Genomic DNA, 27,846 nt, shown 5'->3' with positions numbered 1-27,846 from the left:
AAAACGGGAAGCAACTAAAATTAGTAATTCATGAAATTTGAAAAAACAAACATCAATGCATGGAATAAAGGCAACAACAAAGCTTGTGTTACACAGTAATAAGGACATGCGTCACAAACGAGTTTTAACTTGGCTCAGAGTAATGTAGCATATGAAATACTAAAGATGAAATTTATAGCTAATATATTGTGTTTAGCTGGTCCGCTTTGGGTTTTATTGTATAGAAAATATTTTTTTTTTTTTCTTTGAGAATGATATACAATGTGTGTATATTTTCATATACAAAGTATGCACTGATATGTTATTGAAATTCTATACCGCTTTTACAAAAAAGTGTTTGTTGTACCAAAGTATCCAAGTCCCTTGAAACCTTATCCTTTTTGCGTATGTTTTACCGTATTTTATATATTAAATAGACAAATTGAGTGAAATGAAACAGAATCTGTGGTTTATTTTCTGTTCACAGCGGCTTCATACGAGTAGAAGTTCCCTGAGAATGTGATGACTTTATTCCTCTCATCCACACAGTTAATAGATGCAATGAAGCTTCATTTCACACATGTGGTGATAACTGGAGGCTAAATTTAGCTGATCTCCCACCGCCTCTTTAGATGTTTGGCAGAAACAACAGCTGAGACAACAGATAAATTGATAATCTGACTTAAAACTGGAAGCTCATCTTGTCACCCAACCCTCGTCTATGACCTTGTTTTGTCTTGTGATATTTATCAGCTTTTCATTTAAATCATCAGTGATCTGAGAAAAGTCACATACTTCACTGTCAGAAAATATACTTCCAAGTTTTAAAAGATTTAGATAGTGTTTTAGACAGAATAAGTTAAATTGACGAAAAGTTAATATCCTTGCATCACATTTTTAAGTTAAACTTGGAAAGAGAAAGTCTAAGAATATCTAAACATTTTCTGGGTTTTTGGCTTTATGTATACATCCTTTGCACTGTGATCTGGACTAAACGAGACGTGTTGCATATTATAAAAACAAAAACCAGACAAACTTACCAGCTTAAAGCCCCTGTATGTAGCAATAACACTTCTGGCCACAAGGGGACAGAATAGCACAAGAAAGTTAAAGCAGCACAATGTAACTTTCAGCTTTTGTTGAGTTTGGCGGCTCCTTTGGACAAAAGCGGTAGTGCTTTACCAGAAAGAACTACATTTCCCATGAGCACCAGCGTGTACTGCCGGAAAACTCCTGTCCCCGTCGCGTTTGTTTTGATAGTGAATGAAATAAGACGGGACGGACTTTCAAAACTACTTTTCTGTTTTCAGCGGTCGTTTGCAGGATGGATAGTGAAGAGGTAATGTATCTATTTTTGGTTAAACAATATAATATGACAATGTTGAAAATCACTAAGTTCAACTTGGTTTTATTAGTGAAGTCTCCCCCGCCCCCCCCGTCCTGTTTCAGACAGATAATGCCCCCAAACTACAAACGTTTTTTAGAGGGACTTCTTCATAAATTAGTAGTCCAACAAACTTACTGACAAAATAAAAAAATACTTTATAACCTGTGAATAACTGAAAGCCCATTCCTTATATTTTGCAGATCAGCCCTGCACAATTTTACAGTTCTCAGGAAAAATACTAGAACCCAAGATACTAGAATCCTCGTGTGTGAAAACATTCTAATTTAGATTCTTATTGAACATAGAACTCTACATTTACATTTGTATCATAACAATTCTGTCTCTCTTGTCGGACATCCCTCCTCATCTTTCAGCTCACGCCAGCGAGTGAACGCCGGGACAATGTTTATTCTAATCCGGGCATTTAGCTTGTTAATACGCTTTCTTTTTTTTTCGCCTCCTCCGATAAAACTTCCACGTCCCGCCCAACTTTAATCTCCACTACGAATCGGGGAGGAGGGGGAAGTGACGTATGCCGTAAAGCAGTCAAAGCCGTAAAAATGTGTAGTTTTTTAGTGTGGCAGGGTTCCTACTAGGGCTGGGCGATATGGACCAAAAGTCATATCTCGATATTTTCTAGCTGAATGGCGATACTCGATATATATCTCGATATTTTTTCTGTGCCATAATTGGGGTTTCCCCCAAAGCATTATAGCATAGCATCTCTGTTAGCATCTCTGTTAGCTTCATTTTTTTCCGAGGCAAACCCTTAAAAAAACAGTCAGTTTTAATACAAAGCCTCGTGCCAAATGTCACACAGGTTCCTTTATTAACTGCACAATATCAAAATGTATAAAACAAATGAAATAAAAATAAACTGCCTGCATATATAGAATAAAAATGCATCTTGAATAAAATAAAACAAATATCCCTTTCCTGCATAACAATTAAATTAAAATACACTGTGCAATTAATACAATACAGACAGTAACAGGCAGACTTTTCCACTGAGGTTGACAGTTGTGCAAATAAAACATTTGTGCAAATCTCAAATAAAACATTCAAGTCAATTTGTCACAAAATAAGCTATATCAAAATTTAAATTTTTTTTTTTTTAAATCAATATAAACGATAGTCTCGTACCATATCGCGTTTGAAAATATATCGATATTAAAATCTCGATGTATCGCCCAGCCCTAGTTCCTACCATGCTCCTCAAAGTTACATAGTACCAGTGAAGGTGATACAGACCCCTCACACCATGACAGAGGTTCATTAAACCTGTTGGAAGTTGATGTACCATCACAATGATGATGATGAAATATTAGATTAAGTGGAAAAGTTACATAATGCTGCTCTAATGGCTGTGTTTCAAATGGCATTAGTGTGTTCACAATGATAATTACGTGGTTGCAAAAAACGCACAAGTAACCAGATGGGGCTCTCGGCACAGAAGAGTGATCTGATTGATGCAACAGGATTGAGGAACCAATCATTTCATATGTTTTGGGGGTAAATGAGGACGGTGCTCCATCTCCTGCACCAAAAAGGAAGAGACTCAACGCAAGTACAATGTGAGATAAGGGGAACTGACCAAAGTATGCTTTGAAACATTTCAGCCCTCTGGTGGAATAAAGCGGCATACCGGACCGTGCCGGACCGTTCCCACTGATGATTAATGTTTTAATTATTGTGACTCTGGTCAACATGCCACATCAATACGCCTCCATGTGGTCAGAAGTGGTACTGATGCATCATGGGGCTAAAATGATTACATTTTAATATTTTACTTCTATAGGTCTGTAACATTTCAGTAAATCTATAAACTGGTAGTTATTTACATTTTTGAAGCATAGTTGTTACAGTTGTAGTATGGTATCCTTAAGCTGAAGCCGCAGTCTCTTCTGAAGTGATTATTTATTCATTTTAACCTAAACGTGTTGCCTCAAGACACATGATTTAATTAAGATTCTTTTTGGACTCCTTTTTTTTCTATTTCTGATTTGCATCGTGCCTTCAGCTTTTAACAAAGAAACGGTGTGGTCTGCGTTAGATGTCCTTGTTACAAAAGTTTTATTAGAATAAAGACTAGGGCTGCACGATTCTGGACAAAATGAGAATCACGATTTTTTTGCTTAGAATTGAGATCACGATTCTCTCACGATTTTTTTCCAATATAAAATTTATTGCACTTATTACTTTAACTTTGCAACAGCTGAACAAAAATATAACAATAAACATCTCTTGTCTTCTTTACACAAACCTTTGAATAATTTAAACAATAACAATTTTGAACAATATTTGTTCCTCCCTGAGTTGAACACCCTTTCAGAAAGGGGACTTGTAACAGATCCTGTAGTTCTGAGACAACAAATTATTCCTCTGGCTGCTTTTTGCTGTAACAGCTGACATTGAACATAAGAACAATAAACATCTCTCTTGTCTTTAAATAATTGTAACAATAACAATTTTAACAATATTTATTTGCAATATGTGTCAGGTGATGAGAAAGGTAGATGTTTCTCCAAATGTAATCCACAATCATTAACAAAATATAACAAACATGACAACATGATAGTTGACCATGACAGGACTACAACAACCTAGAAAAAAAAAAAAAAAAAAAAAAAAAAATATATTTTTTTTTTATATCGTCGTCATTTGGAAATGAGATTGCGTTCAAGCATGAATCGAGATCGCGATTTTTTTAACGATTAATCGTGCAGCCCTAATAAAGACTTTAAAAAAAAAGTATGATAAAAAGCAGCAGATGCAGGAAGTGTGAGGTTGCTGCTACTCCTCCCCCACCCACATACAGTTTTTGTTCAGGTGCAGATCACTGGAATCCTAAATCAGGTCATAACAAGCCTTGAGGCAGAAAATAGTGTAAGTGGTGAGTGTATATACATGTGTACCAATCAAACAATCAAAACTCAACTCAGATGTTCAGAGATGGGATAAATGTCCAGATCCCGGCTGATTCTGTGATGCTTGGTGGTGCTGTAACCATTGTAACCAGTTGGGAGGGTCGGAGGTCACTGAGGGGGTGGATGGGGCTGGGGGGGCGTCTGGTTGTGGGGTGGAGTTCATGGGTTGTGGGGTGGAGTTCATGGGTTGTGGGGGGGGTGTGGGGGCCGGAGGCCTCAGGCTCCTGATTGACTCCAGAAGTTCTCCAAACATGTTGTTTGTTCCCTCCATCAGTGTGGTCAGCAGCCGCTCCTGTCGCTCATCACTCTCTCTAAGCTGATGTCTCCAGAAATCCCTCGACTCAGCAATCTGCTCACACAGCAGAGCGACATCGTCTGTCTGCCCCCGCCGCCTCCGACGAGGTCTCTGGACACTCGTCTCTGAAGACAGAATTGGTGTAAAACTTATTACATGTCCTTACGTGGGTATGTGTTTAAACTAGGGCTGTCCAACTTAACGCGTTAACGACGCGTTAACTTAACGTTCTCTTAACGCCGACAATTTTTTAACGCACGATTAAAAAAAAAAAAAGGCGCATATGATTTCTGGCGCTCGTCGGCACCCGTAGTTCGAGGAAAAGTCTGGTGAACTGAAAGATGGAGAATGAAAAGCAACTTTTGAACAGCAAGTTCACTTTCAAAAAGATGCCAGATGGTTCGCTGGACAAGACTGGAGTTATTTACACGTACCATCGATTTGAAATGAATTACCATCAAAGTACGTCGAGTCTCAAATACCAGAGAGCGCCGCTCCACTCCCCCTGTTTTGATCCCACTTAAGAGAAGGGGATATTTTTTTAGCCTTTTATTTTCCTCCGTATGAGGTTTAGACATAATTACATGGAAAATGTAACTGACCAATGCACTTCTTGTACAATGTTTGTGATGCATATGGTTCATTGTTTTACTTTGAGCTGCTTAAAAAAAAACAAGGAATCTTAAGTTAGTCTTTCCAAGTGTAAAGTTGGGGACTACATTGTGTTTGTATTTATGAAGGAATGTTACATTCAGGTCAAAAGCTTTTTTTGTGGCAAGTTGAATAAACATTGGCATAAAGCAAGCATATTTGCCCTTTCTCATGTTGTTAACAGTATTAAAAACCTTTTTTTTTTTTAAATACCTTGAGGTAATTTAGAACAGCACAAAATGTGTGAATAAATTTGCAATTAATATGCGATTAATCGCAGTTAATTACAGAAATCATGGATTCAAATTTTTTAATTGTTGGCCAGCACTAGTTTAAACATAAAGCAGCATTGGTTGTTGCAGCAGCATGTTGCAGAACTTACCTGGTAACTCAGAGTTCCTCTGCAGCGGGGAACTGCTCCATGACGTCTCAGCAGATTCAACCTTACAAGCCTCGTCGAAGCCTCGCTGTGTTGAATCATCACCACCCATCTCTGTTGCTGCTTCTGCAGAGGGTTACAAAAAATGAAAAATGATTTATATCTTATTCATTTTATGTCAGACATATGGATTTCTTTTGTCTAATTGTCCTGTATTCAGATGTTGACATCTGTTCCCATGGTTACGTTTCACAAAACAGTAAAGCTCTGGGCACTTGTAAATTGTGCGATATAAATAAATACATTTTCCTTGAATTATGGGATGTGCTGCTCTAAGAAAACTGAAACTCTGAGGAGTTTTATTTCCCTGCTTTATTTAATGCCCAAAAGGCACATTTGCATGTACATGTAGGAATAAAACTCTGAGGAAGATTAACGTCATCAAGCCAGAGTTCTGACTAACTAAATGAAAGTCTGATTAAGTCATTAAAGTTATGTTTTTCATGTCTGAAAAGGGGTTTACTCAGCTAACAGTTACATGAGCTTCAAGAATCTTGACATATTTTGTGTTTTAGTAAAGTTATTGGCTTTCAGTATTTAACATGAACACTCTTCCTTCACTTCAGTTTATGCAGCAGGTCTGGAACACGCATGAATATGGCCAACTATTAAACACTTGTAAAGGTCTAATAACGATGCTTCAAAAGCCTTCAAATGAAAACAAATGCAACCATAACTTTATAATACAGATGTGATCAGGCCTGTGTTGAAAAGATCGATTCTCCGATTTTAAATCGATTCTCATATTAATTCCTAAAAATCGATTCATACGTCTAAAGATCGATTTAAATTTTTTTTCCCCCCCATCATCATTACATTACAACTTTTGGTATTTTTTTGTTTATGCCCAAAAAAGGAATATTTTGTTGGACACGAGAACAACTGGTGCCATGTTTTTGCCTTTAAATCTGTTTAAAGGTATGAAAACATTAAAGTTTTCAGTTATAGTTGTATAAATTGTCTATATTTCTTTGCTTTTTATACTGTCTTGGGGTTACATTTGCATAAATGTTAAAAACCAAATTCTCATAAATGGGTAATTCTGACCCACATGATGTTTCTGAAAGCAGTTCTATCAGCATTCTGGGAGCTGATTGGTCCTTACAGCATCATTAGCTGCCAATACTTGCTGTTTAATCTCAATATAATACTATATTATATTATACTATATTTTGCATAACTAGACAGTCATATAATTCATGCAATAGCTGAAAAAACAGTTTTATTAACAGTAACCCAAATCAATATTGGATCGATTCAAATCTTGATAATCGATTCTGAATCGATTCTTGATGTTTGAATCGATCCCCAGCCCTAGATGTGATCAGGGGATTTTTGCATTTACACACACAGCATAAACACAGAAACACAGCATAAACCTTGTCAGTTCAGTAAATGTTGTGCCGTAAGCTTGGTGTAAAACTTATTACATGTCCTAACGTGTGTATGTTTAAACATAAAGCAGCATTGGTTGTTGCAGCAGCATATTGCAGAACTTACCTGGTAACTCAGAGTTCCTCTGCAGCGGGGAACTGCTCCTGGAGGTTTCTTCAACCTTACAAGGCTCATCCAAGCCTCGCTGTGTTGAATCATCATGGCTCATCTCTGTTGCTGCTTCTGCAGAGAGTTACAAACATCACAATAATCACATTATTGGTTCCATATTATGTTCTTATAATCGTGCCTACTTTCATTAAACTGTGTTTTTAAACTCCGATTTTAAATCAATTCTCATATTAATTCCTAAAAATCGATTCATATGTCTAAAGATCGAATTTTTTTTCCCCATCATTACAACTTTTGGTATTTTTTTGTTTATCCCCAAAAAAGGAATATTTTGTTGGACACGAGAATAACTGGTGCCATGTTTTTGCCTTTAAAGTATGAAAACATTAAAGTTTTCAGTTATAAAATTGCATAAATTGTCTATATTTCTTTGCTTTATATACTGTCTTGGGGTTACATTTGCATAAATGTTAAAAACCAAATTCTCATAAATGGGGAAAAAATAAAACCGAGTTCATACGACTCTGTTTCCTCCCTGGATCTGTTTGGTAATTCTGACCCTCACATGTTTCTGTTTGCAGTTCTATCAGCATTCTGGGAGCTGATTGGTCCTTACAGCATCATTAGCTGCAAAACTTGCTGTTTAATCTCAATAAAATACTAGTATTAAGTTGCATAACTAGACAGTCATATAATTCATGCAACAGCTGAAAAAACAGGTTTTATAAACAGTAACCCAAATCAATATCGGATTGGATCGATTCAAATCTTGATAATCGATTCTGAATCGGAATCGATTCTTGAATCGATCCCCAGCCCTAGATGTGATCAGGGGATTTTTGCATTTACACACACAGCATAAACACAGAAACACAGCATAAACCTTGTCAGTTCAGTAAATGTTGTGCCGTAAGCTAGGTGTAAAACTTATTACATGTCCTAACGTGGGTATGTTTAAACATAAAGAAGCATTGGTTGTTGGAGAACTTACCTGGTAACTCAGAGTTCCTCTGCAGCGGGGAACTGCTCCTGGAGGTCTCTTCAACCTTACAAGGCTCATCCAAGCCTCGCTGTGTTGAATCATCATGGCTCATCTCTGTTGCTGCTTCTGCAGAGGGTTACAAAAATCAGAATAATCACATTATTGGTTCCATATTATGTGTTCTTTGCAAATATAATCGTGCCTACTTTCATTAAACTGTGTTTTAGGTACTTTGTTTTATAAACAGTCACACCGGGTTCATTTTGACCCTGGAAAACAGCTGTGGTTGGTTTTAAAATCAGTATTCCGATTAAACCTGATCAGTGTCTTATAATATAAACGCATTATCATGAAAGTCAGACAATAACTCCCCCAAAAAGAACTGTAAATCTTTATTCATATTCGTTCAGAGCATGCAAGCCCATGTGGTGTGTAATGCTGCGTTCCATTTACCTCGGATGTCGGAACTGGGAATTACGTCACAGCCGAGTCATCAGCGTTCCAGTTACAAAGTAGGTAAACAAGTTTGTAGTTCGCATATACCACATGAAAAATGTAAATTACACTATAGCAGCATATATATGCCGAACAATACTTGTATACGACTGATTTAGTGTGACCAAAACTAGAATGAAGTGCTACGAATTTTTACAGAGCTCTCTTCTACTGTTTACAACCGGGGCAGCCATCTTGGAACGTGAACTCGGGGGTGGTGAAGACTCCCCCACTTTCCCAGTGGGAAATCCCACTTCGAGGGGCGTTCCAGTTGAAAATTCCAACTGGGAAACCCCCACTTCCGAGGACAAATGGAACGCGGCATAACCACTCGTCTATCGGGGGCAAGCAAAACATTCTTTGAACAAAGGAAACACGTTTTAACAACTAAGTCAACAACTCACCTTGGTCGGATGGATCCACATCCTCCTCCTCTTGTTTTACGACTTGGGACAAACGTGGACTCCCCAGCTGTTCATCCAGAATCCTGAAGTAAGGACAAATGACCGGATCATATGCACCTGTTGTGGTTTTGATCCGTTTGGCAGCAACGTACGACTTCTGTGTATTCTTCCACTTTATCTTGATCTGCTCCGTTGTCTTGATGAAACCCGCGTCTGCCATCGCTTTCGCGATCTTTTTAAAAAGGTTTGCGTTTCTACTCTTGCGCCCATCCAGAAAATTTAAAATGTTTAGCTCCTGTATCTGCCGTAGCATGAAACGGGTCTCCTCGTCTCCCCAAAAGCGAGTTGGTTTTCCTGAAGCCATGCTGGTGTTTAAAGAACAACAAAAGATACTCAGGTAGAGTTACTACTGAACACGACACCTCTGAACACACGCCGTCTCCTTTTCAACTGCTGAACACGTTGTGTCTCCTTTCACTTCCGGGTTAACCCCTCCCAGAGGAAATTCTCGAGCATGCGCAGACTGCAGTATCAGATCCCGTTTACATGGCGTTAACAACCTGGTTACTAATGCCGCGTTCCATTTGTCCTCGGAAGTGGGGATTTCCCAGTTCCCAGTCGGATTTTTCAACTGGAACGCCCCTCGAAGTGGGATTTCCCACTGGGAAAGTGGGAGAGTCTTCACCACCCCCGAGTTCACGTTCCAAGATGGCTGCCCCGGTTGTAAACAGTAGAAGAGAGCTCTGTAAAAATTCGTAGCACTTCATTCTAGTTTTGGTCACACTAAATCAGTCGTATACAAGTATTGTTCGGCATATATATGCTGCTATAGTGTAATTTACATTTTTCATGTGGTATATGCGAACTTCAAACTTGTTTACCTACTTTGTAACTGGAACGCTGATAACTCGGCTGTGACGTTATTCCCAGTTCCGAGTTCCGACTTCCGAGGTAAATGGAACGCAGCATAAATGTCAGACATAGGTCCGAAAAAGATTGGATTAAGGTGTTTACATGCAGTTTAAAAGTCCGAACTATATGGGCTCAAATTAAAGCCATAAATATTTTGTATCTGTAAATAAACGTACTTAATTCGTAGTTTTAAAAGTTTGTAGCTTTGTATAGGGCTATCCAATGTTGCACACAGACAAATTAATTTCACAGCTACAAAAATGTTTTACACATGCACAAAATATTTCAACAAGTACAAATATTTTTTGCACACGCACAAAATATTTCTACAAGTACAAATATTTTTTGCACACGTACAAAATATTTCTACAAGTACAATTATTTACAGATACAAAATATTTATGGCTTTAATTTGAGCCCATAGAACTATGTCTTATACCAGTGGTCCTCACTCCTGGTCCTCGAGAGCCGCTGTCCTGCATGTTTTTGATGTTTCCCTGCTCGAGTAAACCCTGATACAGATGTGTCACCAACAGAACTGTGCAGACCTGGAGGAAAGATTGGTGATGACCACTAATTAGAATCAGGTGTGTTGATGCAGGGAAACATCAAAAACATGCAGGACAGCGGCTCTCGAGGACCAGGAGTGAGGACCACTGTCTTATACGATCAGAAACCCGATTGAACTGCTGCATGTAAACGTACTCTTAACTCGTATTACCAACATAACTGTATTAAAGTCAACACAGATCAACAGGATCTATCAATAACTGATATAATATAGCTCAAATTATTTACATTATTTAGAATCAAGACTCGCCTGATGTTCACAACTATTTAATTAAGTCAGATTTTCATGTACACACTGGACAATAACATCAGATCCGGACATTTAATCAGTTTTCTTAAAACAAGAACAGACAGTATTCCATGTCTGTTATTTTATCCACTTCAAATGTTGACTACTGTGTGTGTGTGTGTAATATACATATATTTATTTTATATTTATAATAGAAATCATGAAATTCATCCCCCTAAAAAAACGACTTGAAGCTAAATTTACAATCAATAAATGTAATAATATTAATAATATTGTTCATTTATCAAAAACAACAACAAAATAATTTGTTTTTCCATTTGATTTTATGCTCAACTCAAAAAACAAGAACTGTCAAAGAAGCCAGACTCATTTATTTATTTTTTTTTTTACATGAGATTTGTGACATCGAGGAGTTGGATTTCTTTGTGAGCTGAGGATTAAATGTTGCTGTAAAAAAAATACATCACTGTGACACAATTTAACGGTGGATATAACGATCGACTGAACAGCTGAGTTCGTCTTTTCAAGTGTAAAATTAACATTTTTTCACTTAAGCGAGCAGATCCAAACGAGGTGACAGGTCCTAGTATATCCTAGTACAGTATATCTCAAAAGTGAGTACACCCTTTAGATTTTTGCAAATATTCTGTCATATCCTTTCAGGGGATAACACTATCTTAATGAAACTTTGATATAACTTAAAGTAGTCAGTGTGCTGCTTGAATAACAGTATAGATTTATTGTCCATTGAAAATTACTCAGTACACAGCTGTTAATGTCTAAACAGCTGGCAACAAAAGTGAGTACACCCCATAGTGAACATGTCTAAATTGTGCCCAAAGTGTCAATATTTTGTGTGACCACCATTGTTATCTAGCACTGCTTTAACCCTCCTGGGCATGGAATTCACCAGAGCTGCACAGGTTGCTTCTGGAATCTTCTTCCACTCCTCCATGACGACATCACGGAGCGCACAGATGTTGGACACCTTGCACTCCTCCACCTTCCTCTTGAGGATGCCCCACATGTGCTCAATTGGGTTTAGGTCTGGAGACATACTTGGCCAGTCCATCACCTTTACCTTCAGCTTCTTCAGCAAGGCCGTTGTCATCTTGGAGGTGTGTTTAGGGTCATTATCATGTTGGAAAACTGCCCTACGGCCCAGTTCCCGAAGAGAGGGGAGCATGCTCTGCTGCAGGATGTCACAGTATATATTGGAATTCATGTGTCCCTCAATGAAATGCAGCTCCCCAGTGCCGGCAGCACTCATGCAGCCCCAGACCATGATGCTGCCACCACCATGCTTGACTGTAGGCAAAACACATTTGTCTTGGTTCTCCTCACCAGGGTGCCGCCACACACGCCGGACACCATCTGACCCAAACAGGTTTATTTTGGTCTCATCAGACCACAGGAAATGGTTCCAGTAACTCATGTTCTTGGTTTCATTGTCTTCAGCGAACTGTTTGCAGGCTTTCTTATGCATGGGTTTCAGAAGAGGCTTCTGTCTGGGGCGACGGCCATACAAACCGATTTGATGCAGTGTGCGGCGTATGGTCTGGGCACTGACAGGCTGACATCCAACTTCTGCAACCTCTGCAGCAATGCTGGAAGCACTCGCACGTCTATTTTTGGAAACCAACCTCTGGATATGACGCTGAGCACGTGGACTCAACTTCTTTGGTCGACCCTGGCGAGGCCTGTTCCGAGTGGAACCTGTCCTGGAAAACCGCTGTATGATCTTAGCCACTGTGCTGCAACTCATTTTCATGGTGTTGGCAATCTTCTTATAGCCAAGGCCATCTTTGTGAAGCGCAATAATCCTTTTTTTCAGCCGCTCAGAGAGTTCCTTGCCATGAGGTGCCATGTTGTCCAGCATTCAGAGAGAATTGTGCCCAAAACACCAAATTTAACAGCCCTGCTTATCATTTACACCTGAATCCTTGTAACACTAACGAGTCACATGACACCAGGGCGGGAAAACAACATCATTGGGAACAATTTAGACATGTTCACTATGGGGTGTACTCACTTTTGTTGCCAGCTATTTAGACATTAACAGCTGTGTACTGAGTAATTTTCAAAGGACAATAAATCTATACTGTTATTCAAGCAGCACACTGATTACTTTAAGTTATATCAAAGTTTCAGTAGGATAATGTTATCCCCTGAAAGGATATAACAGAATATTTGCAAAAATCTAAAGGGTGTACTCACTTTTGAGATATACTGTATATGATGTTTCCATGTGCTGTTTACAAGGACCACATCTTACAATATTTGTGTAATGTCCTCGCTCCTTTTTGTGTGGAAAACAAGTGACTGACTTTAGTAAATTAGTAAATCTACTTTTAAGCTGTTTGCTAATATAAAAGGTCTTAAAGACCAGTGTTGCTTTGCTATCATGTTACCGTCCAGTGACGACTGCCAGAGCATCATTGTAAAAAAACAAGTAACACAGTAACACATCTGTAATTCAGATGATGCATTTCATACAATTAAGCCACAAGTGTGAACATTATGACTATTAATAAAGGCTGATTACTTTTTTTTTTTTTAACTTACCTATGATAAAGTATAATCATGTGATGAGAAAAACACTATGCAGCAGCCTTTAGGTTCATTTTAGTGTTTTTAACCCAAAAAGAGGGTGTGGTCATCCAGAGAAGAACGGGACGACATTGAACTGTTGCTCATCTTTAGTACGCAGAAAAAACTCTGCTAAACTTTACATCCAGTAGCAAAATCGCATTTAATTTTACTTTATGCGTACCTAGGGTTATCCATCCATCCATCCATCCATCCGTTTTATCCTGTGCAGGCTCACGAGGGCCTGCTGGAGCTCATCCAGCTCATTACAAGCCAGAGATGGGAAACACCTGGACAGGTCTGACCTACAGGTATTCAGTTATTCAGTCCAAGCAGTTTATTTCTTCTTCCACTTTTAATGGCTATTGTTCTTCTTAACTCATTGATACTATAAATATATTTTGTAAATAATGATGATATTTTATAGTTTTTTTTGTAAAGACTGGATGGTTCTATTGTTTTATATAACTGCTACCTACTTTGCAGCAGCAGCACGATGACAATAAAAGGCATTCATTGATTCATTCATTGATTCATAACTGATATTGATAAACTAGAAAAACACGTCAGTACATTATAAACAGTTCAGATCAAATCACTTTTTTCACACTTGATGATTTTGACCCAAGCATAAAATAAGAAGTCCAATGATATCAGATATATAGATAGCAGTTTTTAGTGCTGGATTTTCTGAAGTTTATATTCCCAACTGAACATAAAAAAAAAAAAAAAAAAAAAAACACAATTTAGACTTTACACTATTAGATTTAATATTACAAAGCTGTTTCTCAGGTTTTTTGTGCTACACTTCTCTTTAGTTGCCGCGTGGCACCACAGCAGCGCTGGATGTGTTCCCACTGAAACCAGAGCTCATCAGATTCAAACACAGAACATTTACCGGCTGTTTCACATCAATACATGAAAGATAACTGGTACAAAATTAATAAAGAGACTGTGAAAACTAAATCTTCCCTGTATTTTTTATCTTAACGTAAACTTTAAGACCATTTAAACTGTCCAACATGTGTAAATCATTTGACAACTGACTTTCGTACAGCTTTTAATTCAACAACAATGTTGTTTGTGTAGTTGATTCTTTTTTTTGTAGAGAGGCGAAACAATATACAAGAATAAATATTATCGTAATCCTGAAGATTTAATGAAATCAGACCCATTTATGGTCAACATTTCATGTATCAGTTTTTTATTAGCAATTGTGGAGATTTCTGATACCAAAGAAGTATTTAGGTTGAGTTTACAAATGTTATCCGGCGCAATTTCATCTACTTGACAACGGATTCTCTATTTGTATTGACACACAATCATTTTTAATCTCTTTTGAATTGTGAACTGACAACCACGAGTTGATGCCAAATCAACTGGACTGAAATCTAGAGGATTACGATTGTACAGGACACCAAAAGATCTAGTTTCTTGTGAGTTGTGCTATTAAAGGTGTTGAAGCCGTCAGTCTGGCAGCATCTCATCACCTTTAAATCCACCAGCGCATCCTGGGAGGAGGAGCCGTCGTGGGCGGGGCCACGTGGAACACCGACCCCTGTCCAAGCGACGAGCACACGAAGTAGAGGTTGGTGCCCAACATGACGAGTATCGGGAAGAAGGAGAGGCCGAAGCCGAAGCCCCGGACGCTGCTGTCCAGGGAGAGGCAGATCCAGTAGATGAGCCTGCACAGGAAACCAAAGCCACGTTAGAGACCAAGACACCAACGGTGGTGACGCAGCTGAGACACCGTTATGACGGAGATTTACAATCAGCTGGATTTAGATACCTGACAACAGAACACCTGATGACTACGCATGTGAACCACTTCTCCCTTTTCAGCTGGAGCATTAGACGGCTCAGCTCCTGCATGCCTTTTATCCATTTTTGTATTGTGTGTTTTATGGCTCAAAGCTTGACTGATGTTTCCTTTTAAGTTGTCCTAATTTTCCTTTATGTATTTCTATCTGAAAAAGTCTTTTCAGAGTCCATGTTGATCACAACTAAAGCCCAATATTCAACCCTCCTGTTGAATATTGGCAAAGTCTGCCAGATCACAGGTCTTGTTGAACATAATTTTTCAAAACATAATTAATTCTTTCATTTTTAAACCTTGCTGGTTACATGTTTTTTTAAGTTACTTCTTTTGATTACAAATTGTTTATATAATAATGGATCTTCAGAACTGCACCTACAATTTTGATGTATAGTTAGTTAAACTGTGCAATGCTAAAGACTTTGAAATTGAACTAGTTCATAAAATGCTGAACTGAATATTTAAAATCTTTTCTTTTTCTACAGAGGATAAGAAAAGTTTAAGAGAAGGTTTTCAGGAAGTTGTCAGGCTTCGGGAGGCTGTTTTGAAATGATGCTTAGATGAAGAATGTTTTTTTTTTTTTTTTTTTTTTTTTAAATAGGAGCACCTTATAGGGCTATTATACTCATAGCCTCATTTTATTCTGGTGCTCAATTATATTTTAAGTTGAAAGAAAATATACTGGCTGTTTATGCAGCCCCTAAGACACGTGCTAATGTGTAACAGTTAACCAGGTTTTCACTGATTCAGGGATTTCACCAAACAGCTACATCCAATTAGCTAAACTGACACCAATGCAGATGTGCAATATGTGCAGTTGCTGAAATGACCACTAGGATTGTCTCTGAAAGTGTGTCAATCTTTATTGATCCCCACGTTAAAGATATAAAGTAATAAATGTTTATAGTCTGGCACAAAGAAAAAAATGGATTTGGTCTCCAGAGGTAGATTTAACATTCATTGAAACTGTAAGAGTGACAGATTTTTATGCTCAGGTAAAATTAAAGCCTCAAATGTATACGATTAATATTTAGTTTTTTTGTTTGTTTTAGATAGACAACTAAACTGCAGTCCATGTTGATACTCCCCATCATCACTTTACCTGAACTAGATATGAGAGTTATAAATTAAGAGCCAAGTTAAATATTGAAATGTATTTAAGAGTTAACGCTCCACTAGCAGCAGATGAGCCGTGGTTGCTATTTCGTCATGTTGTCTTTGTATGTTTGTATAGATATACGTATTATATTTATATCATAGTTATATTTATATCATAGTCATATTATATTTATATCATAGTTATATTATATTTATGATAGAGCTTACATTTGGTATTAAACAGGTTATTTTTGTAAAAATGATATATATTCATTCATACAAATTAGTGTATAGTATAAAAAGTAAATACAGGCGTATAATTTATGTTTAGTTGTGGAAAGGGGGTGGGATTAAATACGTTTATACTTCCTCCCACTCCTTTTTGAACATGTAACTGAAATATGTGTTTTGATGTGTTTTTTTTTCTTTATGTGGTGGAATGCCCACCTGTATTTGTTTCTCTTATCTTTTTTTCTTGTTTTTTTTTTTATACATATTCGAAATAAATAAAAACGAACGAACGAACGAACGGTGGCTCTGAAACTTCAGCCACCACTAGGACATTCCTCATTTCAGAAGCAACTACCAAAGTCACATGTGAAATGAGGATGCATTAACCGGGGTCCAGGATGATGTTCAGGAGCTGGAACTACAACAGGGTCGACCTCAGCCCTTTCATCTGTGTCTCCACTGCAGTGATGGAGCCAATAGGATTCACTGATTTTTTTTGAGTTAACAATTTGTGGTGGTAGTCCAACACTTTCACCATTTACCAATTGCCAATAAATAAAAGAGGAAAACGGGGAAAAAACTTGAATGATGAAAAATAGTAGATTGTTGTTGCCTTTCAGTTTCCTGCTAACTGAGGAAACTGAAACACCTCCAGCTGAAAGATGTGATCACAATAACACTACGGTCATCTCAGTTACCATTATAGGTTAGCATGAGCGGAGCTAAAATGGCAGGTTTGTGGTAATTGATGTAAAGGGGGATTATCCCCACAGACTGCCAAACTCATTTGTTCTGCTGATTTGCCCGTTTTTGTATCAACTGGGGTTGGATGAAGTCAGCTCCTGCCAACATTCCCTCCCATATAAGTTTAAAACCAGCCTTCAGAAACCTATGAATGACATCACAGAGGGTTTATCCATTTGTTTTTATAGAGCAAAATTCCCTGAACTCTGGGGGATTTAACATTCCTGTGCCGTCTGTCTAAACTTAGCTTTGTTGGATGTCATCGTCATCAACAAGATTTACGACTCAATTACTTTTAATGAGCCTGACAAGCATAACATTCAAGATAAAACCTAAGGCATCCAAAACAAGCACACTTACCTGCCAAAAACAAATATGATGGTGAGTAGGGGCACAAGTTTAACAAGATCCTGACTGATATAGGTTGCCATGACAGCAAGCTGCAGGAAGTAAAAGAGGAAGAGAGCCAGTGAATCGTTGACGTAGTGCCAGTGCACCGCCACTTCCTTGTTCACCAGGTTGCCTTGATGGAGCGGTTTCAGGGAACTGTAACGCAGCCGGGCCACTCCCTGTACCACCACACCTGCACACATGAGGACCCAAATGTTGATTTATACTCAGATGCAGGCTTGTTTTCTCCTGTTTTTATGAAGTGTTGCTGTATATGATAATGCATGAGTACAGGGAGACCTCACCGAGCAGGATGGGGATCATGGCGAAGAACGAGCACCGCAGTGTGTAAATCAAGCGGAGGGGGGGGCTCTGCAGCAGCGGAGAGTCAAACGGGAGCCAAGCGTAACCTCCCCACACCAGGAGGGGGAAGAGCAGCCCTGCAGCCACCGTCGCCAGGATCAGCCCAACTTTCTCACTGCACACGTGTTCACAAAGGTCTGCGGAAGAGAGAGAAGGTTGGGGGGGTTTGATCAATTGTGAAAATTCAACACTCAAACTGATTTATAGGACAATTAAAAAAGATTTAATTTTATTTATATAGCGTCTGTAGACCCTTTTTCCGCCTACGTCATATAATGCTGCGCCACATCTTGGAAACAGAAGTGGTGTTGTTCTCAGCGGTTGTGACGGAAAGACGAGATGGCAACTGGTTAGCAGGAATTTAATAAACTGTTCCTGCATCGACATGTCTGGTTTGGTTGTGTATACGGTTCTACGGATCGCTATTCCACCGGCGGACTAAAGTTTTAAAGGATTCCGACGCCCTTATTATTCTATGATGTAGAATAATAATCGAATACAGCTACTGTTTGATAAGCTGGCGTTAGATTAGGCTGTTGGCTTGCTCCCCTCTGTATGTTGTAAACAGTAAATAATAATTTTAGGTTGCAATCTATCTGTATGGATACATATATAGTATTACAGAATCTCTGATCTGAAAAAACAAAACTCTGAGTCTATGTCATGTTATAACTTATTTGACATTCTATACGTGACCACAGAGAACGTGTTCATAAGACATCCAGGCTCGTAATTTCTCTCTGGTGTACAGGCTTGGTTTCTAAATTAAATAGAAGGGCAGGGATGTGGATTTGGGCACTTTTAACACATTTGAATATAATGCAACTATTTTAAACTCTCAGCCTTGCTTCCTTGCAGTTACCATATACAGAGCTCCTACGTTATCTATCCCTTCTTTTTTAACAGAACTTTCAGAACTATTGTCTGTCAACTCTTGTATTTTAATTGGAGATTATAACATACATGTTGCTAATCTGGCAGATACCAGAGCCAAAGAGTTCTTACACACATTAGCTTTAGTCATATCATATGGTTTGAGCATCAACATATCATCTGTTACTGATCTGGCTCTTTCTGACCACAGCTGTGTATTTTTTAATAGTCTTGATCACGCTGTACAAAACACCACAGAACGCACTGTTAGAAGGCGATTACCCCTCAAGTAGCCACAACCTTCTCATCACATATTATAGCTTGGAAAAAAGTACAGTTCTACCATCATCCTGTGAAATTTTAGTCCATGATTTTAGTCATAAAATGAAAACAGTACTTGATGCAGTTGCGCCTATTAAAATCAAGAACATAACTACAAATAGTGTTCCATGGAAAAATAATCATGCTATGAAGTTAAAAAGAGAATGTAGAGCTGCAGAGCGCAGATGGCGAAAAACAAAACTAGTAACTCATCATAACATATTTATTGAAAAACTTAAAAACTACAACAAAGAAATTTGAAAGTCTTGCGAGGATTATTTTTCAAATTTGATGAATACCAATATTCATAACCCCAGACTGCTTTTTAGTACAATAGATTTTATTTTAAATCCAACAACAAATAATAGCTGTAAGCTTCCAGGTTCTAAATGTGAAGAGTTTGCTGGCTACTATAACCATCAGGTCTGGTATCGGCCAGCAAAACAAGCACACTGCACTTTTACCAATATCCTGTATAGAATGTGACGTGAGGTATGAATGTTTTGACCTGGTTGATGCCGACACGCTGAGGAAAGTAGTAACAGAACTGAAATCCTCCACGTGTTCCCTTGATCCAATCCCAACCTCCCTTTTTAAAACCATTTTTAATTCACTATCTGAAGACATACTGGCCATTGTAAACTATTCTCTACAGCTAGGTGTCTTCCCCACTGATTTTAAAACTGCTTTAGTTAAACCTCTTTTAAAGAAAGGGAACTTGGACATTTTATCACCTAGCAGTTATAGACCAATTTCTAAAATTTTTAGAGAAATTAGTTTTTATTCAGTTAAGTGCCTATTTGAATTCAAACGCTACATTAGAAATGTTTCAATCTGGTTTTAGGACAAATCACAGCACAGAGACAGCCCTGCTAAAAGTAGTAAATATTATCAGAACAAACCTTGACAAGAATAAACCCTCGGTTCTGGTATTACTTGACCTGAGTGCTGCCTTTGATACTGTTGATCATCAAATTCTTTTAGATAGATTAAGCAAGCGTGTTGGCCCGGCTGGAACTGTTTTAAAGTGCTTCACCTCATATCTCTGTGGAAGAACATTTTTCATTTCAATAGATAATAATTTCTCCAAACTCTATGAGGTTACCTATGGAGTACCACAAGGGTCAATTTTAGGACCATTACTTTTTAATTTATACATGTTACCCCTGGGCAGCATCTCTTTCCATAGTTATGCTGACGACACACAGCTCTATGTGGCTGTGTCTCCTGATGACACTAGGCCGATTGACTCACTTTTTAACTGTATTTTAGATATATAGCTAAACCAGGACAAGACTGAAGTACTGATCATCGGTTCAAAAGCCCAGAGAGAGAAACTGGCCTCTAAACTAAATATATATGGAGTAAACCCGAGCAAAGAGGCAAGAAACCTAGGAGTCATATTTGACTCTGATTTTAATTTCAAATCACACGTACGCTGTATCACAAAAACAGCATTTTATCATTTAAAAAATATTTCTAAGGTGAGGCCGTTTCTCTCTCTGAGCAACACGGAGAGACTAATGCACTAATGCCTTTATAACTAGCAGGATAGACGACTGTAATGCTCTTCTTACTGGTCGACCTAAGAATACCACCTTGGCTCCATGTCATTGACAGCTACAAATCAAGCCAGAAATCTTGGTGTAATTATTGACTCAGACCTGAACTTCAACAGCCATCTAAAGTTTATCACTAAATCTGCCTATTACCACCTAAAAAACATTGCTAGAATTAAGGGGTTTCTGTCTCAACAAGACATGTAAAAACTTATTCATGCATTCATTTTCAGTAGGTTGGATTATTGCAATGGCATCTTTACAGGTTTTAACAATAAATCAATCAGGCAGCTGCAGCTGATCCAGAACGCTGCCGCCAGAGTCCTTACAAACACCAGGAAACTGGACCAGATTACACCGGTCATGAAATCACTACACTGTCTTCCAGTGAGTCAAAGGATAGAGTTTAAAATCTTCCTGCTGGTCTACAAAGACCTGAATGGTCTTGGACCAGAATCCATGCTGGATCTGTTAGTTCCTATGAAGCTCCCAGACCCCTGAGCTTCATCTGGATCTGGTTTGTTGTGGTTCCAGAACCAGAACCAAGCAAGGTGAGGCAGCGTTCAGTTATTCTGCTCCTCACCGGTGGAACAAACTTCCTGTAGACCTGAGGTCTGCTCCAACTGTAGATCCTTTAGATCAGGCCTAAAAACATTACTGTTTACTGAAGCGTACTCCTAAATTAAATACTTACCTGCTGTACTCTACTGCCCTTATTTTTAACAGGTTGTGCTTTTTATTATTTTACTTCTTTTCTTATCATTTTATTTATTATTTTACCTAATTTTCTCATAATTTTAGGTATTTGTTTTATTTATTTATGTATTTCTTGTAATGTTTTTATTATTGTTATATTTTATTGTTGTGGACTAAATATTTTTAGCCTTAATTCTTGAACTTGTATCATTATTTAATTTTAATTAACTATATTGTATGTCAGTGTGCATTGGTCTCCCAGTTTTTATCTTATTTTTATTTTTATTATGCTTATTTTTCAGTCAAAATGTTGAGTTTGAGTTTATTTTATTTATAACAGGGACAATACATATTAATGAACATATACATGTAAATATGCAAGATTATAGCCAACGGCTAATTTTCATCTTTAGTCCCTTAGGCAGGTTAGTGTCAACAACATAAAATACTAAAATCAATAAAACAACAGTAACGACAAGTAGAACAGTTAGCAGGAGGAGCAATTACAAGTGTCCTTAAAAACACAATAGGACAGAAAAGGAAAAGAAAAGCAACATCAATGAAAAGTATACATGTTTTAGGCACGGTTGTGGCAACAGTGTTGTTCTTCCAATAGCCAAGCTTTAAGATGTTTGGTAAAAGAGGACAGATTCGGGAGTTCACGTATTGTGTTTGGTATTGAATTCCAGGTGTGGGAAGCACGAACAGAAAAAGTGGCTAAACAGAAAAAGTGGATGTTAAGCACTTTGTATTTCATGTACCTGGATGAAAGGTGCTCTATAAATAACATTTGATTGATTGAACGTCTTCAACCCACTCATTAATAAAACACGGATCAGGAAGTCAGACACCATTTGTCAAAAGTCAACTTGTTAAGGTAACAGTTGCAATCTTTAGTTGATAATCTCCATGCATAGCTTGACCATGGATGTATTATTTAACCTGGATACTGGAAAATGGCCGCCGTTCATTTCAATGTAAGTTGCTCGCCTGGGAGCTTGACAAGCTGTTTATCTCGGCCATACTTCCATTGCCAAAATGCACGTGAATACGGTCTACGTCATCATTGTTTTGACTCCAGGCATTTTCCAGAGACCAGAAAATGAACCCCCGAGCAATTATTACATGAACAATGGCGGGAGAAAAACCGTAAGCCAATCCGTGGCAAGAAAAACTCCCTTTTAGGAGAGAAGAAACCTGGACCAGGACCTGGATCATAAGGGGGAACCTCCTGCCGGAGTTTAGTCTAAGTTTAGTCACTGAAGCAGCTTCTAACATCTCCAGCGATACATCTGCAAGAATGCATGTAATAATTAGATAGCAATGCTGTGATGATGTTATAGTTCCACTCTTTAAACAGACAAATCTGATTTCTGTTGCTGGCAGCATTTTAAAAACTTTACAAACACGAAGCTAGTTTTAGGATAAATTAAGACATTTTTAAGGATCTGCAAAAACCCAGAGAAACTTAACGGATTTAAAACAGCACCAGCAAGTATAAAAAGATTTAGGTTTTATCAACAAAATGCACAATAACCCCAGTTAATATGAATGGACCTGAAAGTCTATAGTAAAACTGATCTATATGTAGATACTGTGAATAATATTTTTATGAAATCTTATTGTGTCTGCTTCAAAATAATAAGAAAAGGCTTTAAAATCATGTGACTGTTTGTTGATGTCAGTATGTCTTTCAGGGTTAAGCATGTGACATAAAACAAGTCCAGAAAGTCTTATGTTTGAATGTGCAATAAAATCCATGACATTCATTTGGATTGAAGCTCACTAAAGTCCTGCCAGTTCAATTTTAGTATTTTTGCACTTAAAAATCAACAGTTGGTGCCTTTAAATAACAGCAACCTGCTCAAATAAGTAAAATAACTGTGACAGGCCTTTGATATACCGGTACAATAATGTGTACAAGAGATTATTTGACATTTAAATACAGTTTGGAGGTTTAAATAAAGAAATCTGCATTTTAAAGTTATTTCTGGTGCGCCTATTTGACAAAACTAGTAAATATGAGTTCATTTTGCAAAGGATACTCACAATATTTGTCATCCTGTTCTTCCCACTCGGGGTAAAACTGTAGAGCTGCGTTGGGCTCCATCTGCAGCTCCGTCTCCACCTCCTTCTCTCTGTAGTTCCCATCCTCCTCAGGGAACTCTTTGGCAGATGGACACACAATCTTGACATGTGGGGTGAAATCCAGGGCAGACTTCTCTGAGATCCACTCGCCATTATCATCATCTTCTTCTTCCTCTTCCTCATCATCTGCAAGTGAGCCGTCCCCTTTATCACCCCGCTGCAGCTCAACCTCGTCGTCCCTCCACCTCTCCCCCTCCGGCATGCTTTCTCTCCATTTGGTTTTGTTTCTGAGGTCACTCTCTTCCTCCGACAGGTCCTGGCTCCCTCTGCTGATCCCAGTTTCCATCTCCCCAACCCCTGAAACTCCTTTGTCCAGGTCCAACGGGATGATCTTGTCTTGGTCTCCCGGCCATGGTAAAGTACTCGGCTCCAGATGTGCAGAACTGATCATCTTGTGTTCCTCCTCCTCATCTGTAACCTCCTCTTTTGCAGCTACATCATTGCCGTCTTGGGTCTTTTTACCTCCTGGTACTTGTGGCTCCGTGTTTGGACCTGCGGTCGACAACAACGCCGCCTCCTCACCCGAGTCCACGACGAAGCCACCTTGGCCTGACATTCTTGAGATTGTTAATGTCCCCACTTTCTTGGTCGATACTTGCTGCACTTGTCTGACTTAACCGTTCCAGCAGCTACTTGAAGACATTCTTGGACACATTTGCTGACATACCTGTGAAGGGGAAAGGGAAAACAACAAAAGTCTGTCACAACCAGAGGTGGACAGAGTACTCGACCCCAGTACTTGAGTAAGAGTACAAATACTACTGGTCAAAATTTAAGTAAAAGTAGCTCAGTCAAAATATTACTCAAGTAAGAGTAGAAAAGTACTTGCTTTAGTATCCAAAAGTAAATGCTTTTAAATGTACTTTAAGTAAAAGTAAGAGTAAGAGTAAATTTCTTATTTTCCACATCAGTAAATTACTATATTTTTTCTAAATTAATTGTTGCAGCTCTGTCTTGACAAACGCAGGCTACTTTGGTGGTATCGTTTTGAGGAGGCTTGACGTATTTCCGCTTTACGTACATCCCAGTGGAGAGCGTGCACTGTGATAGGTCTCCTCCTTTGACAAAAACAGCTTGTGTCCAATAGGATTTTAGGGAAGAAGAAAAAAGAGCAGACCTGAAAATAACGAGTACTTTTCAGCCTTCCTAGAAATTTACTTGAGTAAAAGTAAAAATATTTGTCTTGGAAATGTATTCAAGTAAGAGTAATAAGTACCAAAGAAATCTAATACTCAAGTAAAGTACAAATCCTCTGGATATGTACTTAAGTACAGTACTCAAGTAAATTTACTCTGTTACTGTCCACCACTGGTCACAACCACGGTCTTTCAGCCATACCTGTCAAGTCTCCCGTTTTGGCCGGGAAACTACCGTATTTCACCCCTCTTTCCCGCCATCCTCCCGTATTAGTATTTTCCCATACATTTCCCGTTTTATAATATCATAATTCTTAAAAAGCAAAACTTGATTGTCACCAGCCTGGTGAGAACTGCCCCCTGCTGTAGTCGGGGTGGAGTTCTCGGGAGGTTAGAGGCCACAACGGGAGCAAACTTGGAACAACAGATCAGAGATGGATGGATGTAACAAGAGAGAAAACATTTCTGCTAAAAATGCGAAGACCTCATGTAAATATCTCTAAAAATGGTTTACTGGAGTTGAGGGGGTATAAGGGGGGACGGCATCCCTCCTGAAATAAAAACGGTCCAAATCATCCCCCCTGTAAAACTGCCATCCCCCCTTTCCATCCCTTATGTCATTTCATCAATGAATGTGGTTTTACTGCTATTTCAACATTTAGAGTCATCACCAGAAAAATAACACCAGAAAAATAACTTATTTGACAATTTTCACCTGTTTCAAGTAAATTTTCACTTGAAATAAGTAGAAAAATCTGCCAGTGTTACGAGATTTATCTTCTTATTACAAGCAAAAAAATCTTGTTCCACTGGCAGATTTTTCTACTTATTTCAAGTGAAAATCTACTTGAAACAGGTGAAAATTGTTGTTTTTTCCAGTGATGAGTCTTGTTTTAAGTGTAATGAGGTTTTTTTTACTAAAATGAGACATTTTAACTAGAAATAAGACAAATATTCTTGTTAAGATTTTGAGTTTTTGCAGTGATCCATGTTACTTATCCTGTGAAGGACAGAGTCATATTGATAAGTTCAGAAAAGTGTTTTTTATTGTTGTGTTTTGATGTATTTGATGTAAGCCCAGTGGATATTTAAAGCTTACAGAAGGCTGCATTTAACTGCTGCTATGTCATTCCTGCAGTATTTCTGCAGGTGTTTTGGTCACTGCTATTATTTGTAATATATTATATTATTTGTAATCAGCACAAATGATCTGTCCCCATATGATAAAATCCACCATCCCCCCTGATTTCTTTTTACAATTCGAGTACTGGATAGAAAAGGAACTTTCCTAAAGAGGTGGAACAGAAACATGCGTCTGTGTCATCAGTCAGTGAATGCCAGAGAACCACATGAGTGAAAATGACAAATTAAAAGAAAATGTAAATGTTTCACTTAAAGACAATTAATGTGTATATTAACTGAAAATATTTAAAATAAATAATTGTGCTTTAATTCCCCTTTATGTTTTCATTTAGGCTCTATTATATGAATGTCCACAGCATTTCAGTGTCAACAAAGGTAGAACTATCAGATTCTGAGCACATAATTGTAGTCTGTAAGTGGTTGACAGGTAGTTATTTTAGATTTCTCGTAAATCCGACTTAAAATGTAAGATATTGGATCTCGGTTGGGATAGTGGTGGAAAATGTCCCTTATTTTTAAATCCAAAAGTTGACAGGTATTCAGCTTCACAATACAGATCAAAGTTCACTGTTTATCTTGGGTGTGTTGCTTCCCCCGCACAGATCAGTCTTGTTAAGGCTGATTTATGGTCCCGCGTTACACCAAGGCAGAGCTTACGGCGTAAGGTACGCGGCGACGCGCACCGTACGGTGCGCGTCGCCGCGTACCCTACGCCGTAAGCTCAGCGTCGATTTAACGCGGATCCATAAATCAGGCTTTAGGAGTCTGGTTTTAAATGACACAAAATCTAAACCCTTTCAAACACGTGTGACCCCATTTAAATCCCAAGAAATTAAGAATTAAACTCCAAAATGTGACTTACACAATAAAAGCTTCTATGGAATAGTTTTACTATTACATGGTCCTGGATTTAAGCGTCTTTACACTTTACACGTCTCAACTGTGTCGGCTTTAGGTAAAGCTGTTGTTTTATGGTTTTTTTTCTTCCAAACCTGAAGTGTTATAAAGTGCTGTCCCACCTGTGAACAGGTAGTCTTGTTTTCAGGCCTGTTTCGTGAGGAATGTTGTTTCAGAGAAACTCAAACTCGCTCGGCAACTTTCTCTACGACTGAGACTTTCACACTCAAACTTATGAAGAATAGTAAACGTTAATATTTCACATTACCTGTTTTTACTTAGGTCATATCATCCCAGTATCGCCCACGTTGGTGTTTAAGGCGGTAGTTCGGTGGAATCTTTTAGTTTAGTTAGTTACCTGGCAGGTGAAAGACCTGCTAAACACCCAGAGATGGGGATAGGAGAGAGGTTTCACTCCCCTTTGAATTCTGACCAGAAAAACATTCCACTTCTGCCACAGATGTAACTTCAAAGATGTATCACTCCGTTCTGGGTTCCGACAACTAAACTGCCACCGCAGGTGTTCTGCCCATTTCAGCTACCTGCCGAGAAATGCTACTTTGTGGTTCTGCGCATGCGCACAGTCGATTTTAAACGTTTGATTGTCACGCCAATAATTTCTTGCACGATGTAAAATTGATAATATGGCATGTTGAGTATTTTATCCTTCAAAATACACTACTTATGACAGTAATTGCATTACACTTTGTGAACATTATACGATAAAGAGAAAAAAAAAGAGAAAAAAAACAATTCTATCGCTTTATTTGACATTCATTCAGTCATTCGCCTTTAATTAGCCAGGCAGGTCATTAATAACACATTCTTATTTACAATGACGGCCTGGCAAGCGACAAGGACCACTTGGGGGGAAAGGAAGTGGTTTAGGGAGTAAAACACAGTAAAACTGTAGCTCTGCAAAGGTAGAAAACCATTAGGGAGCATTTTTTGGCAAAGCAGCAAAAAATGGCAGGACACCGGTGTTCTGCGAATGACTGAATGAATGTCCAAATAAAGCGATAGAATTGTTTTTTTTTCTCTTTAT

The 27,846-nt window shown here is 38.3% G+C and overlaps 2 protein-coding genes across 2 annotated transcripts; both read right to left on the bottom strand.

Annotated features, from left to right (window-relative positions):
- Window positions 1-1,996: 1,996 nt before the first annotated feature.
- LOC133461427 (protein ALEX-like) lies at window positions 1,997-9,531 on the bottom strand. Its single transcript, XM_061742339.1, has 5 exons — window positions 9,066-9,531; window positions 8,176-8,292; window positions 7,179-7,295; window positions 5,622-5,744; window positions 1,997-4,713 (listed from the first exon to the last, which is right to left on the bottom strand). Exons 1-5 carry the CDS (start codon window positions 9,427-9,429, stop codon window positions 4,313-4,315), a joined length of 1,122 nt encoding a protein of 373 aa, XP_061598323.1. The 5' UTR covers window positions 9,430-9,531; the 3' UTR covers window positions 1,997-4,312.
- Window positions 9,532-14,433: 4,902 nt separating this feature from the next.
- LOC133461426 (transmembrane protein 79-like) lies at window positions 14,434-27,247 on the bottom strand. Its single transcript, XM_061742338.1, has 5 exons — window positions 27,070-27,247; window positions 23,527-24,292; window positions 17,971-18,165; window positions 17,636-17,858; window positions 14,434-15,071 (listed from the first exon to the last, which is right to left on the bottom strand). Exons 2-5 carry the CDS (start codon window positions 24,179-24,181, stop codon window positions 14,879-14,881), a joined length of 1,266 nt encoding a protein of 421 aa, XP_061598322.1. The 5' UTR covers window positions 24,182-24,292; window positions 27,070-27,247; the 3' UTR covers window positions 14,434-14,878.
- Between the last annotated feature and the right edge of the window lie 599 nt (window positions 27,248-27,846).

The sequence above is a fragment of the Cololabis saira genome, chromosome 15 (genome assembly GCF_033807715.1).
Source record: "Cololabis saira isolate AMF1-May2022 chromosome 15, fColSai1.1, whole genome shotgun sequence".
NCBI lineage: Eukaryota > Metazoa > Chordata > Actinopteri > Beloniformes > Belonidae > Cololabis > Cololabis saira.
This window is presented reverse-complemented; position numbering and strand designations above follow the sequence as displayed.